General features: G+C 39.3%; 2 protein-coding genes across 3 annotated transcripts in view; one reads left to right on the top strand and one right to left on the bottom strand.

The window, feature by feature from the left end:
* LOC125260280 (E3 ubiquitin/ISG15 ligase TRIM25-like) overlaps positions 1 to 19,419 on the top strand; it is a 673,153-nt gene that overhangs the window by 367,739 nt on the left and 285,995 nt on the right. The window lies entirely within an intron of this gene.
* LOC125260335 (E3 ubiquitin-protein ligase TRIM39-like) lies at positions 629 to 11,284 on the bottom strand. Its single transcript, XM_048178676.1, has 6 exons — positions 10,506 to 11,284; positions 5,905 to 6,000; positions 5,556 to 5,789; positions 5,184 to 5,322; positions 4,807 to 4,833; positions 629 to 4,688 (listed from the first exon to the last, which is right to left on the bottom strand). The coding sequence occupies exons 1-6, from the start codon at positions 11,118 to 11,120 to the stop codon at positions 4,150 to 4,152; spliced, it is 1,650 nt and encodes a 549-aa protein (XP_048034633.1). The 5' UTR covers positions 11,121 to 11,284; the 3' UTR covers positions 629 to 4,149.

Genomic DNA, 19,419 nt, shown 5'->3' with positions numbered 1-19,419 from the left:
AAAAAAACACAACCATTCCTTTTTAAATAAAATAATTATAGTCTTAATGGTGTTTGACTAATCATCAATCTAACCACAGGCTCTACTCCTCAGCACAATATAAACTCACACATACCAGAAAACCTTTTAAATCCCAAAATAATACAACATTAAACACTAACAGATCTCCCTCTATATTGATATCGAGCGGAAACACATGAAATAACATTTCATTTTAACATTTGCTCTTCTTTAACATATAGAAGCAAAGCATGCTGGGAACTAGAAATCTGCTCATTCTGTGAATGTGTGTATATGTGTGTTTACATTAGGGGTGTGATGAGATATCGCCCTCCGAAGGGCACTTCGGAATGAAAACAGTCATGGCCACCATATTGAAGGGTTGAACTGGCCACTTCAAAGGGCCCTTTGGAATTGAAAGATCTGACAACTGATGGACACTTCAGACCCCCATGTTCCATTGCACAGGAAAGTTGTTTGGTGTCACAGAATGGGTACAGGAGGCTCGGAGTTCGATTTTACCTATAAATGTGTATATAGTATTTTTCTATACAACTCTAGTTAGATTTGGTACATTATTATGGTCAAAACGACATTGTACCTCAACAAAAGTACTTTACAGCTCCCTTATTCAGTCCATTCAAATGTTTAAAATACATAGACACAATATACAATATGGTGCAATAAACCAAAAATAAATAAATAAACTAACGTTAAACAAAAGGCTCAGCTTGAACAATCTACTCATCGTTCAGAGTGTGTTTTTTGAGGGGTTCAACCAGCACACAAAATGCGCAAGAAAGGTGCCTCCTTGATTGTCTCGTTTTTGACCCCTGCACCCTTCATCCCTTCGAAGCTCTCACTCTGGAGGGTAAACCGTTTTATGGGATTAGGGCATTGGGATGTGCCCTTCCGAATGGAACGTAGGGTTTGTCGGGGTAATAAATTGTCTCGTGATATATTAGGGACTTTTAGCAGCAGCTGCTGATACAACTGCAATAGCATGCTGGTGTTCTGTTGCATATGCATGAATTTAACTGCTACTTCTTGACATTCTTCTGTAACCATCAAGTACGAGAGAATAGCCGATTTGCTGTAGTCGATAATACATGGCAGATTAGATAAGTAAATGTTATGTTTTATGGTTATGTGGCATTTTAATTATATGTGTATGTCATTTAATGCCAAAAGCAACCATTCTGTTGCTTTTATTTAAATGTAATTTATTTTTTACTATGTCAAATGATTAAATGATCCTCTAAGCTGTCCTCTTTGTTGTTGCTTAGCGATTTTCGCATTCTTTAGCTACGGCAGTTGACAGTTTACTTCGGTTGCCGTTGCTGTTCCATCAGCAGCTGTTGCTTAAAGTCCCTATTGCCATGACAGAGTTTGAGGGTAAAATTTGGATAGAATGTACCACCGCTATGTTTACATTACGCCTCCAATGTTGTTTTGCTTTTTATAGAAATAACCATTTAATTAATTGCATTTAATTCGAAGGATTTGTTACACAAGTGCCAGAGTCGTCTGCTCTCCAATCGCTCTCACAGTACTTTGATGTCATATGCCGATCGGTCTGTGCAGCGCCAATGCATCTCAAACAAGCCTTTCGTCTTGGTTCCTGGAACGCCAGTTCTGCCCTCCCTCCCAAAAGCGTCTGACAAACATCTTATCTTGTAGAATGCATTCAAACGCGATTTCAATACCCTGAATTTTGAAACCTAGCAAACGTGTTGGGTGTCATCCAGCCCACAGCTCTACATACATCTGTCAGCGAGGCGCTGTGCGCCAGTCCCCAAAAGGAAGCAACACTCCTGGTAGAGTGAGCTCTCAACCCGAGGGGGCACAGCACTTCTTGGGTTTGGTACGCCAAAATGATGGCATTCACTATCCAGGGGGCCAACCTCTGCTTGGACACAGCCTTTCCCTTCTGCTGGCCTCCATAACAGATGAAGAGCTGCTCTGAGAACCTTATAGAGGCTCAAAGCGCAAATGGGACAGAGCAAAGCTAGGTCATGCTTTCCCAGAGATTTACCATCTACAGGATTGTGATATGCTGCAAATGCAGCAACATACACTTTTAGGGTGGAGGGAAAATGCCTTTGCTCCAACCCTTTCTTATTGGCATCTCCGGGGGTCTTCCCACTGAGAAGAACAGCACTCAATGAACAAGTCATGAAGCATGCTTCATACAGGGTGCTCTTACAGAAGTGATGGTGTCTACCTCCGCCTGGGCTAGATCACCTAGGACCTCTGCGCGTCCCATTTAGAGACCACAAGTGGAGGTTCCAGAGATCTGGGCACGGGTGCCAGAGGGTTCCCCAACTCTGAATAAGTAGGTCCCTCCTCAGAGGAATGCGCCAGAGAGGGGCTGTCGTGAGGAGCATCAGTTCTGGGAATCAAGTCCAGTTGGGCCAGTAAGGCACAACTAGCAGGACCTGCTTCTTGTCCTCCCTGACTTTGCACAGTGTCTATGCAAGTAGGCTCACTGGGGGAAACACACATTTGCTTAGTCTGAGGGTCCCCTTGGTCAGGGAGTAAAACAACTGGCAATAGGATGTGTCTGGGGAGGAAAATAGATCTACCTGTGCAGCTCCAAAGTGTCTTCATATCAGCTGGACTCCCTGGGGATGGAGTATCCACTTTCCTGGAAGCACAGGCTGTCGTGAGAGCTTGTTGGCTGCACGATTCAGCAGGCCCGGAATGTGAATGGCATGAAGAGATCTCAGATGCTTCTGACTCCATAGGAGGAGATGGCTGGCAAGTTGCAATATACGGCGGTAGCGTAGACCACCTTGGTGGTGATGGAGGAATACGCGAAAGCAACAGCATGCCTGGATACCTGTACTAGATGAACTTCTGTCCATACAAATGCAGTGTCCGACCATGGGCTGAAGGTTTGGCAACAGGCCAGAGTGATTGTCACTTGGTGCATGCCACATTTCCACGCCTATCTCGGGACTTGGCCATTTTAAACAAAAGATTCTCCACCCGTCCCTCCTCCGGGGGAGGAAGTGGTGCGGTCACCATCTCCCGAAGAGCTGTCCCCTCCTTTTCTGGGTCACCTGTCTCAGGGCTGCTTGCTTTTACGCTTGCTGCTGGGTTTGGCGGGGGCCTGGAAGGGTGGCACCGCCTTCCTGCAGCCAGCTCCCCGCTGTTGCCTAGGTGGAGGCTGTGCCACAGGGGGGTGCCCTCAAAAATGACACTGGGGCGGGGGGCTGAGAACCAGCCTGGGCCACCCCAAGATAACAATCCTCCAACCTCGAGGGCTCAGAACAAGTTGGAGGTCTCCACTCGAGCCCGACCCTCTCAGCGGAGATTGACTCGGCAGGTTATGCCCAATTTGATCCTTAGGTCACCCTGGCTGTTCACCAAAGTTGACCTCTTCTGAAGCCCAGAAGATGATCTAGATCGGAGCATAGGTAAGGGGACTCAGCCTCTTTTAAGGTATTGGAGTCTCGACCACAACACTGTGATGGTCATCTTCCCACACTAGGTACATGACTCATCCATGAAACCATATATATATTTTAGGGACGTTCTGCTTTATACCCGCGCTACAGGGCAGAGCGCGCAATGCGAATCTCGCTTGCCAATGTGGATTGGCTCATTTAGTTTACACTCGAAGGTGATGAGGCTCTCAGGCAAGATCCCAGTTCATCGGGATGTGATGTTGAACATGAAAGACTGAAAGGGAACTACATCCATTAATTGTGTTTGTACTGTTTTAGCCTCTAGAGGATGCTTAGGTGGGTAAACAGTTGACAGTCAAGATCAAGTTCCAGAACTCACTGCCACAAGTGCCACAAGAACTTTTTGTTCCATTAAAAAGGCAGGGGTTTTCAAACTCGGTCTTGGAGGACCACTGTCCTGCAGAGTTTAGCTCCAACCCCAGTTAAACACCTGAACCAGGTAATCAAGGTCTAATTAGGCATACTAGAAACTTACAGGCTGGTGTGTTCAGGCAAGTTGGAGATAAACTCTGCAGGACAGTGGCCCTCCAAGACCGAGTTTGGAGACACCTGGTATAGAGAGACTGGGAATGCAGAGCATCCGAAAGATCACATATGGGTAAGACTTTCAGCATTTAATTCCATGTTAACAGCTGGAGAGGAGAGAGAAAATGGCATTTATTTATTTATTTTTGTCTCAGCTGACAGGTGAGATAATCAGTGGGTTTGAGTTTTTACCTTCGTCATTAAAGCCTGGGCTAAAATATGGATAGAGTTTCTCAGTGAAAGTCTGACCAGTGAAAGAGTAGATATGAGAGCTGGAGCCTACATCATAAAAAGAGACCAGACCCTCCTCATAATCCACAAACACTCCCACCTTCTCAGGTTTCACTCTCAGAGATAAAGAGACAGATGGACTTTCACAAGCTTTATATTGATTCTCATTCCTCAGAATCACAGTCCAAACACCATTCTCAGGTTTCAGCCAGATAGTCCCCTTCCTGTTAATGGATTCTCTGGCCACTCCTAAACCCCACTTAGTCTTTCTCTTCACCTCCACCTCATAGTAAAATCTCCCTGAACTGAATCCCTCCTTTGCCAGTACACAATAACTCTTATCTAATCTCTTCGGGTTTTTTGGGACGTTCTGCTTAATGTCTCCATGACAGACTTGTTTTCCATCATCAGACAGGATGAGATATGGATGTGCAGTATCAGGATCCAGAGTCACATCCACTGAGAAAGATCAGACATTATTAATAAATTTCAGAATAAACATTTTCAGATGTACAGTATATAATACAGTGTATTGTTGTATTGTATATTGAAGAAAATGATGTCAATCACACTGTACCTGCATACTTCTGTACACACTTCAACCCTGTGAACACAGATGACAATATAATGATGAATTATTAATTAATCTATTATTAATAATTCAGTAAAAATTTGATTTTTGGGCTGTAAAGTGTCTAAATTGTCCTTGTGAAGTGCGAAACTTTTTAGACAGATTATGTATTTTATAGTTTGTATACGGATAGTTGCATCCTTTCCTTATCATTAAAGTAATACTGCTCTAACATGAATTAACATTAATAGAACTTTACATAGACAAGGTTGTGTTATGATTACATTTATGAAATAGTGTGATCCTTTACAAACTGAACTTAAATTGGATTTAACCCAGAATATTCCTTGAAAAAAAAAATACTATATTTGATATTCACATACCAGTTTGACTGAGCTTTTCCTTTAGTGTCTCGCTGTATAGAGTCACAGCTCTATAAAGTGAGTTCACGTTCACATCAGTGTCAATCCGGATCTCAGTCCAGTTCGTGGTGTGTGGACGACTGCACAGGGATGAGCACATCTACAGCAAGAGAGAAAGGACTGTTAAATATGTTATTTTTTATATTTAAAGTTAATATGTTTTACACGATACCTTTCAAATGCCGTTAACTAATTTTTCAAATTTGACTATTTTTTTAATTACATTATGTCTCTTTAGTACAATTTCTAAAAGACTAGTACAAATAAAATGGTCAATCAGCTGAGAGAGAGTCTGTCTTGTAACATTGTACATGATTAGACAGATGCTCAGACCTGTATGACATGAAGATGATCGTCAGTGTGTGAGAGCTGCTCCAGCTCAGTTATTTCCTGCTGCAGCTCAGTGATTTCCTGCTTCAGCTCTTTAATGAGATCTTCACCCTGTTTCTCTGCTTCTTTCTGCTGTTTCTCCATCATCTTCAGCAGCTCAGATTGACATCTCTCAATGGAGAAGATCAGATCAGTGAACAGCTCAACACTGGATGATTTCTCTTCCTCTATGTTTCTCTGATAAATCAGATCAATTAGTAGATTAATCTATTAAGTTTTATTCATTTAACTGAGAATATTTTTAAGCAGATTCAATTATAAATTTTACAATGTTTACAAAATTTCCACTGACCTTTCTCAGCTCCACTGAATCCTGGATCTCTTCAATCCTCTTTATTCTGTCCTGGATCATCTGATGAACGTCAGTTTGTCTCTTAGCTAAATGAATCTACATACAGAGAAAAACAGATAACTTCATACTCTGAAAAATAAATCTTATTAAAGGCCAAATGAATTCAAAATTTTGTGTCTTTTAGTTAAAGGGTTAGTTCGCCCAAAAATGTTACACCCAAAAATTATCCCATGATTTACTCACCCTCAAGCCCCCTGGAGCCATATGGATTACTATTATGATGGATGGTTGTGCTTTTTTGGTCTTCAAAATCTTGGTTACTCTTTCACATAAACTTTGGAAGAGCCAGAATATTTTTTAATATAACTCAGATTGTATCTGAAAAAATAAAGTCATATACACCTAGGATGGCATGAGAGTGAATAAATTTTAGGATAAATTTCATTTTTGGGTGAACTAACCCTTTAATGTTTTTGAGGATAACATTTTTCTTAAAAGTTGACAAAATCAGCTTTTAGCAGATAGTAGTCTTGTTTTGTGTTACACTACTATTTTGAGCACCTGTATTCGGCCATCACACACCCCTCCCCTTCAGGAACTTCACTAACAGCATTGTCAGTATCATTGGCTTTCCCTGGTACATACAGGACAACAAATCGAGAGGGCTGCATGACCAAGTACCATCAGGTAATTCTGCTTTTTGGGTCCTTCATCCTCTCCAACCACTGTAAAGCCTTATGGTCAGTTTCCAGAATAACCTCTCTCCCATCAGATAATTTTTTAGAGAATCTAGAGCCCATTTCACATACAAGAACTTATTTTCCATTGTAGAATATCAGATTTCTCTAGGGAAGAGATTACGGCTAATACAAGCCACAAGTTGACGTTCATTGGGTGGCCATTGCAGTAGCATGGCTCCAATGCCTCATTCAGAAGCATCTGTTGCACAATAAATGGTTTATTAAAGTCAGGATTATGCAACACAGGGTCCTCACCCAAGGCAGTCTGGATGTCTTAGAAAGCCGTCATTGCTTCCTCAGACCACCTAAGTTAGTTGGGGCATCTTGAGCCCACCATATCTGTTAAGGCTGCTGCTCTGCCAGAGAAATTGGGAATACATCAGTTATAAAAGCCTACGATACCAAGGAATGACCTTAATTCTTTACATGTTTGAGGTAAAGGACAAAGTTGAATGACTTGGACCTTCTTCATCTGGGGTCTGACCATCCCTTAACCAATGATGTAGCCCAGATATTAAATTTCAGTTCGAGCCACAGCACATTATGTGGATTAATGGTGAGGCCGGCTTGTTTGAATCTCCGAAAAACTTCTTGAAGGTATTGTAGGTGCTGTTCCAATTGTCACTGTAGATAACAATGTCATCTAAATAGGCAGCTGTAAAAGACAAACCATGCAATATCTGGGCCATGAGCCTCTGAAAAGTGGCTGGAGCCCCATGCAGGCCAAAAGGAAGGACCTGAAAATGAAATAGCCCCCATGGGGTTCTAAAGGCAGTCAGCTCTCTAGATCAGAGGTCTCCAAACTCGGTCCTGGAGGACCACTGTCCTGCAAAGTTTAGCTCCAACCCAAATTAAACACACCTGAATCAGCTAATCAAGGTCTCAATAGGCATACAAGAAACTTTCAAGCAGGTGTGTTGGAGCTGGTTGGAGCTAAACTCTGCAGGACAGTGGCCCTCCAGGACTAAGTTTGCTCTAGACCCCTGCTCAAGATTGAAGAGTGAGAGGAATTTGCTAAAATATCCTTTGGCAATATCCTTAGAGACAGAGTTCAGGTATTGAAAATCAATACAGAATATATACATATATAATAAGTATACATAAGGTTCTGTCTTTTTTGGAACTAAAACCACTAGGTGGCACCACTCACTCTTAGAAGGCTCAATGATTCCCAACGTCAGCATTAGATCACTCTCTTTCCTCAAGGAGGTGTGTAAACACTCAGGTATTCGATAACCCGTCCTTTTAACAACAGCATCACTTTTCAACACAATCTCATGGTCAATAAATGTGGAAGATCCTGGATACTCAGAAAAAAAGGTAAGAGTGGCAAAGAGGTCTCACCTGTGATTGGTGGTCCTTTGGCAAATGATCTATATTAAAACATTCTGAGGCTGGTTGAGGCAAATATTGTTCCTTCAGTTCCTCTTTCTCCATCACTTTTTGAATCATCAGGACTTGTGGCTCTTTCTCAGGACTTAAGCAAGTTAATATACAATACTTTACTAGGCTGGTCCAGGCCTGGTGTGGCAATTTCATAAGTGGTGGGTCCAAGTTCCCGCTTGATCTCAAATGGATCATGCCATTTCGCCAATAGTTTGTTCTCTTGACTCGGCAACATCACCAACACTTTCTGGCCAGGGTTAAAACACAAGTTGACCAATCATACCATGATTTCTGGTATCTTAGTGCTTTAGCCATGTGAGTTTGAGCCAGTTTCATTATTGCCTCCAATGTTTCCTCATCTGCACAACATAAGAAATCACATTTACAGGGTCCCTGCTACCCTGTGTTCCCTCCCACAGTTCTCGAAGCAGGGTCAAAGGACTTCTCACCTCATGTCCCTATAATAATTTAAAAGAAGAAAACCCAATGGAGGCATGGGGAACTTCTCTGTATACAAACAGGAGGAAGGTCAACCACTGGTCCCAATCCTTGCCTGACTCACTGATGAACTTGAGAAGCATTTGTTTGAATGATTGAAACGCTCTGTAAGGCCATCTGTTTGTGGATGGTAAGGAGTTGTACATAAACTCTTGATACCAAGAAGTTTATACACCTGCTTTAAGAGAGTGGACATAAAGTGCGTTGATCAGTATGAATCTGACATGGTAACCCGACTCTGGAAAACAGTTGTATCAAGCATAGTTGGTGACTATGTACTTGGCTTTAATAGACTTCATCAGGAACACTTCGGGATATCTGATAACATAATCAGTTATGACAAGCATAAATCGATTTCCACCTTGACTCCTTTCTACCAGCCCAACAATATTCATACCCTCTCAAATGGTGTACCAATGATTGGTAGAGGTTGTAGTGGAGCTCTGTAAGGGCTTTTCATGGAGACTTTCTTACACTCAGGACAACTCTTACATTATTGAGTCACATCTCCGCCAATAGATGTGTCTTTTTATTTGAGCTAAGGAGTAATGTTTTCCTAGGTGGCTAGCCCAGGGAACAGAATGGCTCAGCTTGAGGATTACCTCTCAGACACATTGTGGCACAACAAGCTGTTTTGTGGACTCAAAATGGTGATAAGAATTCCTTGTTGGAATAAATACCTTTCGGCAGAGTCAGTGTCCTCAGCATGCCCTGGTGACTACAACATTGCAAAGCTGTTCAGGCTGCAGTAAATCCAAAAGTACTGGTAGATCATTTCCCAGAATCACAGGATAAAGCAAATTATCTGCTACCCTGATGTCCAGGAAATAAGTCTATCTCTGTACTTTGATCTAAAGATCCATGGTAGGTAACAGTTTCTCATCGCCATGGACACACCATAACAGTTTCTTGTCAGAAGAATTAATCATGGCAGGTGAAACAAACTGTCTATGTAACAAATTCTGGTCACTGCCAGTGTCAACTAGAGCATGGAGTTCTTTACCACTTATTTCTACGGTGGTCATCTTCAAGGACAGTCCACTCTTTCCAGGAACTGCATTAGTTCTGGGCACACAACACACTTGAGAGAGCTTGACAAAAGTCTTTGGGCAAACATGTTTGATATGACCCTCTTGACTACACAAGAAACAAATAGGCACTTTCTTAAATTATGTCACAAACTCAGATTTTCCTCCTATGGGATGCTTACCAGTGGAGTAGTACTGGGACTGATGATGGACATGCTGTTTACGAGACTCTCTGCCACACTGCCAACTCCATGGCTGGCATAACAAATGTTAATCATAACAAATGTTAATCATACCACAGAAGATATGTCGGTGCAGTGTGAATTATCTTTATGAACAGGGAATTTAGTTTTATAATACTTGATTTAAAAAAAAAGTTACACTCAGGGCCAGATTTACTAACAGCTTGGCCAGTGCAAACTCTTTTTTGGCATTAAAAAAACTGTCAGGATATACTAAAGACAGTGAAAAATTGGTGCTGAAAAGGCGTGGACAGGGTTTTTTTTTTTTGGCTTATCTTATTGCATATGCATTTGTAGGAGTTTCCCTTTCAGATGCAAAATATATGGGAGGAGAGTGTTCAACTGCATCATGCAAGGTGATTTACTAAGGTTTGCACTAGTCAATTTACTGGTAATATTTTGCGCCATTTTTTATTGCCCAAAAAGCATATCTTAAACAAGACGCTAATTTGCTATGCTCTTTGTAGATTGCGTTGGTAATTATGGAAATGAGCCGACTGAGTCTGTTCTTTAATTTGCACGTCGTCAGTAGATAATGAGCAGAACTTTTCACTCCTATCGCTTTTTAGGTATTGCGGTCTAACACTAATTTGACCTGATTAGTAAATCTGGCCTTTACTGTACCAAAAATAACCAGGAACAGCCAATCATCCTTTTAAGGTTATAAAGCTTATAAGGGTTAAAGTGTTTCATTTTTAAGTCTTTACCTTCTTGTCTTGACTCTCCTCCTCTATAGGAACAGTGTTGTGAGTCCTGTGTTCTCCTTCAGTGCAGGACAGACAAACACACACCTGATCATCTCTGCAGAACATCTCCAGAGGTCTCTCATGTTTCTGGCATATATAATCCTCCAGATTTTCCACAGCGTTGATGAGTTTGTGTTTCTTTAGATGTAGGACTCTGAGATGAGGCTCCAGATGATCATCACAGTAAGAGCTTTGACACGTCAGGCAGGACTTCACAGCTTTCTGCTTTCTTTCATCACAGAAGTCACAGAACACCTCAGATTCTTCTAGTTTGAGCTTCTCCTTGAAGTGTTGCACAACCTCTCTGAGTGTTGTATTAATCTTGAAATCAGGTCTTTTGCTGAATGTTTCTTTACAGAATGGACAGAAGCAGGTCTGTGTGTTTGTCCAGCACTCGCTCAGGCAGGTTCTGCAGAAGTTGTGTCCACATGGAGTGGTGACTGGATCAGTGAACACTTCCAGACAGATGGAGCACTGGAGCTCCTTATTTAGTGCTGAACCACTGGAGGATGCCATGACTGAAAAGATAAGTAATGACAATATATCATCTACATTGCTGAAAAGAGCAACTTTCATTATACAAGTTACGGGGGAAACTTTGTTTTCTCCGAATACTGAAGCCTGATTGGTTCATGTCTGTGGACTTGTGTTGCGTCATTGCATCAGTTTAATAGTTTTATTAACGCACTGCAAAATGCCGTGCTACTAGCAGAAAATGGAAGCCATCCTGCAAGGCCATAGCCTGGGGGTGCTTGATGATGGGGGATGTCTGCAAGTGAATTGGAGCAAGTAACCCCTTTTTATTGTCTCTAAAACTCAATTTGACATGCCAGGAATGGCTTTCCAAGTCTGGCTCCTGGCAGCAAGGGGTAAGAGACCCACAGATCCCCAGAGCCATAGCTTGCTGCATTGTGGCGAGGGGCTCACACTTGCAGCAGGATTTGTGGTGTTTGTTTTTTATTTGGCTCGCTTTGACAGTGGAAGGAAGTCGGGGCACGCCTACCAGTGGTGGGGAGGACCCAGTACCGACAACAAACACAGCGCCTTCAATGCTCTGAACTGAACAGAGGTTTGGGAGGTGAAAAAATGGTCACTTAGCCCCCTCCTCCTTGTGCCCAAAGCATCAGTGACTGCTTGGGCTGCTCAAAATGAGTAGCGCTTAGCTACGCAGAAGCACTGCTTCACCTTGGGTTCCGCCTTGGGCTAGGGCTGAGCTGGCTTGGTATGCTGCTTAGTCAACGTGAAATGCTCAGCAAAGCCATGCAGAACCGAATAGGCCCGAGGGAGAGACAGGGGAGTCAAAAAGGGCAGTCTTGTCTTTGTCTTTAAATGCCAAGTTTAATGATAGGTGGTGCTTTAAGCACCACTAAACAGGTCATCATACGGCTGATCACCTGGGCAGTTGTCTTAGTAGTGCCCAGAGTGAGGTTGGTTGTGCTGCGTAGCTTCATACATTGTGCTTTCAATGCCGTCAACAATGGTGAGGGCGGGCGAAGCAGAGGAGTGAATGCTGACCCCTTGATCGGCCCCTTTTATTGAGGATGCGTCAAGAGGTGATTTGTGCGGACTTGAGACAGCCAGGTATCCCAGAATGCATCTCACACCAACCAGCAAGTGTCAATAGGGAGGAGGAAACTCACTGAATTAATTTAAAAAATAATAGTTATTGTTTTACGAAATATAGTTTAAAGTATTTTAAGTGTAAAAATAAAAGTGCCGGTAATCCCGATGCTCAGTTCAAAATGCGTTCCTGAGGAAGCGAATGTGCGGTGGGCTTCCATACATGTAACATGTCAGAAGTGCCAGTACGTAAGGAAAACTGGCAGTACGCTAAAGGTTAAAATCGGAATACCGGTCCATTTCAATCACTAGTTGACACCTTGTGGATAAACAAATTACTGCAAAAAATAAAATAAAAATATTACATGCACCTGTGTGTACAAAGTTACAAAAATATGGCGGTGCGTGTACTCTTCTGATGATGAAAGTGAAGTACATTTGACTAGTGCTGACTACTATATAGACTACTATAGCGCTGACTTTGTACATTTGACTAAATTGTTTCTTTATTTCTTATTGTATAGCTTCTCATACCTTTTACTTTATTATGTTATATTTATCATTAAAACTGACATTTAACAAAAAGAGACAGGGTTCACAGCTCAGTATTGGCCGACGCTGTTCACGTGAGCAGCACAACATGTGCATGTGATGCTGACACAGGAGCCAGCCAATACTGAGCTGGCGTTCTGACATAGAACTTGGAAGCACTGCAACGTAAATAGCATAGAAGAATGACAGGGGAGAGACAAATTTGTTAAATAATGTTGTTATTTTTGTTTTTGCACACAAAAAGTATTATCGTTGCTTTATAACGTTAAGGTTGAACCACTGTAGTCACATTGACTATTTTAACAATGTTTTTGCTACTTTTCTGGACCTTGAATGTGGTAATTTCATTGCTTTCTATGGAGGATTAAAAAAAACTCTTGGATTTCATCAAAAATATCTTAATTTGTGTTCTGAAGATGAACGAAGGTCTGTGGAACGAATGTCAAAAAAAAAAAAAAAATCAATTTTGTTAACCCTATAAGATTATTGACAAGTCATCCCTTTTCTTTCTTTTTGATAATTGGAATAAAATTTCCTAAAATTCTGCTAAGAATATTTTTCTATTGATCTATTAGTCTGCCTTTACATTGCTTTAATGCGTTATTTTAACATGTTAGCCTATATTCTGTCCCGTGCAGAATCCAGCATCACTTCCGAAGCGTTGCAGCATGCAGTTGGCCGTCGGTCCTCTTAGCATCACGAGAAACAACAGTTTTATTAAGTGGATTATAGACTGTAGCCTCGAAAGCGGGCCAAGACCACTCCCTTTACAATCACTAAAACGCTGCTGCTTTTCCAGTTCAGCGCGATCTCACACAATGTTTCTTTATATTCAGTGAAGCTGCCAACAATAAATATCTTACTTACATCGTGTCTTACTTTGCGTACTTGGTATTGAGAAACGCCCAGTCGCTTGCTTTGTTCCTCTATTAATCAGCCGTTTGAACGATTTGATTGAATGAAATATTCAGTGACAAAGACTGTGACTTGCCGCTTAATTTTGTTGATACTGATTTCATTTGGTTGATAACTTATTGTTCCTGATTGTGTCTTATTATTCTAACTCAATTTATAAATATAAATTTATTAATTTGACACAACAGATTTATCATTTCAAATAGCCTCATAATGGCAAGGTTAATTTCTGTCATTGATCAGAAGGTGCTCTTAAATTTTTGACTTTGCTTCTAGATTTTTAAAATGATGATAAGTGATCCTAAAAAGAAATGTAAGCATAAATCCCTGTTCTGCTATTAAACTACTTAACAAGCTCTCCAACAAGATTTCCATCTCTTACCTGTGAGTGAATATCAGATCTGGTTGTCAATTTCAGAGTTTCAGAAATGAAATGCTGTTGTTTGATGAAGCTGTTCATCTGTTTAGTTTCACTTTCACTGAAGCCTTTTGCAGTGATGTCATATACAGTAGCCCCCCATAATCATGAATATGGAACAGATTATAATTCATCCCTGTTCAGTAACAGTTTAAGAATCTTTTTATATCAAGTTTTCACAATTGCAGCTTGATAGAAAGGACACACACTAAACATGTTTCACAGTGAAATCTTCTGTGATTTCCTGAGGTACAAAGGTAAAACAAAACAATATATAAAGTCATTTGACAAGAAGCAAAAAATTAATGAAGGCATGTTAGACAAAGTGTGCACACAAAGTTTAATATTTTATAAGTTTACATGCATGCATCATCTGGTTGATCAATATATAGGTGACAATATATTTACTAATCATAATGTATGTAATTTTATATTCAGTAATATAATTCATATAGATGTACATGAGATAAGATATGGTGCTGCATGTGTATAAATATATTGCAGATATATTTACTCATGCATTATAAACACCCAGATATATAGAAATATATAATGTAATGTATTTCTCATAAATGTTTTATATTTTCAAGCTAGTTAGCAATAGCACAAGCACACCCGCATTTCAAATATTTAGCAAAGAGACTCTCACTGTGCTGAAGAAAACACAACCATTACTTTTTAAATAAAGTAATTATAGTCTTAATTATGCTTGACCAATCGTCAACCTAACCACAGGCACAAATACATCAAAAAGTATTTAGTTACAAATTACAAATACTTAAATACAAATGTATTTAAATAAAATACAAAATACTGCTGTGAAAAATTAATTCAATTAAAATACAAGTAATTTGTCATTTTAAAATACAAACAAAATTAACTCGCAGTCAGTTAAAGTGTGAGAGTAACAGTGGAATTTGATACATGTAAGTTGCTCTCAGTTGTTATGTAATATCCAAAGCATTCGAAAAGCACTAACAAATATTTAATAGTAGCATTTAAGTAAGAAATAATACAGAAATTGAATAATCAAATGTAAAAACACTGCACAGTCCTGAATTAAATGATGAATTAAATATAGATTAATGAGCCTTATAAAGATACTAAAGCTATTCAGTCAGGAGCAGTGACTGATTTTGTCTTTTTCTTTTGTCGCTTGAATAAAATTAATTACAGACAGCAGCAGGTTTATTAGGATGCTGTCACTTTAAGAATGAACGCACAGACTGAATATATTGACACACATCCAGTTTTCACCCAAATGGTTACATTGATTCAAGACACGACCAACTGTGTTTTCACCCGTAATTTAATCAGAATGTTATTTTTATTACTTGACCCAGCCGTCTGCGGATTTAACTGCGATCCGCCCATCACTAGGCACCGCACGTCACTCTTTAGCTAGCAAGTCAATTCACAAGTTCAATCTTCCATCTTATAATGACATTCAGTGAATAAAATCTATTTTAGATACTAGTTTGACTGAGCACAAAAGCAGCTTCTTTACTTGCTTCTGACCTTGTTCACAATAAGCATGCTGGAATGGATCCAACAGATGTGTCACATGATTTACTCGATCTATTTGCCAAAAAACTCTATTTGGTAGTCCTATTAAAGGCAGGGTGGGTGATTTGTTCCAGAATCATTTTTTTGTTATGCTGGTTGAAAGTCTCTTCATATCCTGATAGCAATTGTAATGTTTTGTCCTTAGAGATATGAGGTATAACGCCGACGCCGTCTCTCGTGATGCATTTGTTTGCTCCCTGCTGTTGGAGACACTCTGACGGGAAGGTGGGATTCTTTTGCTTTCAAAGCTAGCTCGCTATTGCTATAGCTTTACAGGCTATTCAAGCCTGGTGATGAAAGTTTGACTAAGTATTTTAAATACAAAGTATTTAATTACAAATTACATTTGATTTTGTTTTTGTTAAAGAAAATAAAACTACAAAACACTCAAAAGTAAGGTGTATCTTAAATACATTTAATTAAAATACTGCCCATGTCTAACCACAGCAAGACATACCAGAAAACCTTTTAAATCCCAAAATAATACAACATTAAACATGCACAGATCTCTGACAGAAATAACATTTAATTTTAACTTTTACTCTTGTTTAACACGGAAAAGCAAAGCATGCTATGTAACTCATTGTGTGAATGTGTGTATATATGTGTGTACTTTCACATTTATATAGGGACATGTATGTGCAATATATGTACACAATAAAGGATAAACATTTATGAATATTACATGCAATGCTATTTTTGATATTTTCTTAATATTTTATATGTATCTATATATAGCTAAGCCATACATGGTCAATGCATATATTGCAGTATATTGAAAAATATAAGCACTAGTTTCCCATTCCAAGTCTTCTGAAGTCATCATGGTTAAATAAGGAACAGACTAAATTAATTCCCTCCATCTTAGCTCTCAACTGTAATTTAGATTTGAGATTACTGAGAGAAAATGAATTTTGCATGGTCATTATCAGTTAAATATACACTAGAAATTTCTTTTAGAACAAAAATGATTTGCATCTTTTTTGTTTTCCTAATTTCTGTCCTGTTATAAAAGGGTTTTGCCTTAACTTCAGCTTTGCTTTTTCTTGAATCAAAACACTACAGGTGAATTCAGTTCATCACAAACAGAAATTCTACATCCACTAATTGTGTTTGTACTGTTTTAGCCTCTAGATGGCGCTGTGGTGGGTAAACTGTTGACAGTCAAGATCGCGTTCCAGAACTCACTAGCCGTTTCTCAATATGCGTACTTGTCTGTACTTGTGTTCTTGTGGACTTGTGAAACGTCATCAGTCGCTGTCCAAGTACTGTTCCAATTGACCCTTCGCTAAGCCACGCCCGAAAACCGCCACAGGCCAATCATGGTTTAGCAACCGTAACTAGGCGCGGGAGGTCTGTCAAGCTTTTGAGCGAGGGAACATGGCGAAGCGTTGTGCGTATGGGTGTTAACCTGATAACGTACCCGTTATCCTAAAAGTTTGGACGGGGTGGTGGAATTTTTTCCCCTTTCCGAAACCTAAAACCCAAGGGGAGAAATGCCGGTGTTCTGACCATTTGTGCTACCCTGTCAGATTTTGCTACCTCCCATTGAAACAGTAGGTAACAAAATCTAACAGTGAAAAATGCTAATGTTACCTATCAGATTGTGCTTCCAGTGTGATATTAACGTGGTTTATGGCTTTATTAACATCTACACATACCCCAACCCTGAACCTACCCTTATAATAATGCAAGTACAGTAGTTTAACAGTATAGCACAATATGGTATAGCATTAATCGTTAGAACAAGTATAAATCGATAGCGAAAAATGCTACTTATCAGATTGTGCTTTATTAATGTCTAGACCTACCCTAACACTAAACCTACCCTTACAATAATGCAAATACACTAATTTTGTGTTATTTATCATGACAACAATGATGTAATATTGATGTATGCATATGCAGTAAGTCCGGGTAGGTTAGCTAGCTAGCTAACTCAGCATATCATTGCTTGGAAATAATGACGGTACTTTGTTCATAATGCAAACATTTGAATGTGAAGTAATATGATTAAAGGCAAGACGGAGTAACGTTAGCCTGGCGTGCTAAAATTATAAGCGGGAGAATGTTATCATTGCAAAGTGGTCAGGCTAATGTCTTGTGTTTATTCCACAAGACTTATGGATAAGCTGTTTGATTTATAATTATTACTGTAGGTCATTTTCACAAATTTCACTTAACCTGCTGTGGATGAACAAAGCTGTTCCTCAATTTGTGTGTTTCCCATTTGAATGGTCAGCCTATGAGGCGGCTGCTGCTTGCGCTGGGAGCTTTAGCTTCAATTTTGTTCAAATTATTTTTTAATCGGTTGCATATTATGTCGTGAATATATCCCTCGAATGCATACTGCAGTCCCTTTTGTCTTGCTCTCTCAGATATTTCACCTGTTCGCCAAAAATGACTAATTATCTCCTTGGAAATGTCTGACACTGGTGCTTACATACTGTAAATGACTTGCCAGGTGAGAAAGCTTGACAGGCGTAGCAACAGTAACTAAGGAGGGCGGGGCTTAGCAAAGGGTCCATTGTGTCAGAATCCACAAATGCATGAGGTGATTCACAAATGCGCAGGAAGAGATCCACAAATGCACAGAAAGCAATTCACAAATGCACAGGTGGTGATTCACAAATAAATGCAGGCAGAGTTGTGCTTGTGACATAAAAACATATTTGTGAATATGTTTTTTATTAGCAAATCTCATTTTATTTATTTGTGAATTTAATTAATTTTTGTGAAACTCTTAACATATATTTGTGGATCTCATTCTATTCATTTGTCTATATAATTATTTTTTGTGAACATCTTTACATTTATTTGTGGATCATAATCTATTTATTTGGTATTTTGCTACAATCCTATCTCCATAGTCAACAGCCAACGAGATTTTGTTTTAATTATATAGGTTACTACTGTTTTGAGTGTCTTACTGAGTGTCTTTTAGTTTGTTTGATAACTTGTATAAATGTATCTGTGGTGGCATAATAAAGTTTCAGCTGTGATTATTTGGTCATTCCCTATTGCTTTCTCATTTAATAGCCTACATAACTTCAACCACAGACATTATTATTATTAAAACACAATAAGAATGTTATGTTTATGTTTTTGACATGCATAAATAGCATGCATGTTATGCTGCCTTCAAGTGCTATCCAAAATGGGAGGGCGTTCAATGTGTACAATGTTTACCTATAGGAAACTCATATTTACTATAATTCTGAGAGCACGTGACGGCAGCATAAATCTTCATTTTTTTTTCTGCAAAACACACAATGCTCTATATGATTAGAAACATGGTGAGACTATTAGCTTCAGCACACAAGGTTTTAGTTCAATTCTAGCTTTCCACAATGATTAAAATGTTTTTTTTTTTTTTTTTTTTTTTTTTTTTTACAAGTGGGTACATTTATCAACTACAAAACTAAGTTACTAATGGGGGGTTTTATTTACAAATGTTTATGGAGAAGACATAATTCTCAAAAGTATGAGGAATATTATTGTTATATGGATAATTAGACATATACACTGCTGTGATTGTTCTGTCATTTCTTAATTGCTTGCTCACTTTGTAAATAAATTCAAAGAGACTATTATATCTTAAAGTGAAGTGTTATTTTTCCATATTATTAGGAAACATTCTCAATCTTTTTTTCCCCACAAAATTATGCATTTAGTTGACAAAATATCTTAAATGTGAAAAAAATCCAAGATGCACTGAATCAGGATTCAGTTTCACATTTAAGAAAACTGCAGTTGTTAAAGGGATAGTTCACCCAAAAATGAAAATTTGATGTTTATCTGCTTACCCCCAGGGCATCCAAGATGTAGGTGACTTTTTTTCTTCAGTCGAACGCAAATTATGAT

The sequence above is a fragment of the Megalobrama amblycephala genome, linkage group LG24, assembly GCF_018812025.1.
Source record: "Megalobrama amblycephala isolate DHTTF-2021 linkage group LG24, ASM1881202v1, whole genome shotgun sequence".
In the NCBI taxonomy this organism is placed as follows: domain Eukaryota; kingdom Metazoa; phylum Chordata; class Actinopteri; order Cypriniformes; family Xenocyprididae; genus Megalobrama; species Megalobrama amblycephala.
The sequence above is the reverse complement of the archived record's forward strand: the minus strand, read 5'-3'. Positions and strand labels throughout refer to the sequence as shown.

Excerpts from the sequence above, each read along its gene's own strand:
- LOC125260335 (XM_048178676.1), bottom strand. The coding sequence starts at position 11,120 with ATGAAAGTTGCTCTTTTCAGCAATGTAGATGATATATTGTCATTACTT. Across the intron at positions 5,323-5,555 it reads ATCATCTTCATGTCATACAG|ATGTGCTCATCCCTGTGCAG; the intron begins GTCTGAGCATCT and ends CTCTTGCTGTAG. Across the intron at positions 4,689-4,806 it reads GTGTGTACAGAAGTATGCAG|TGGATGTGACTCTGGATCCT; the intron begins GTACAGTGTGAT and ends GATCTTTCTCAG.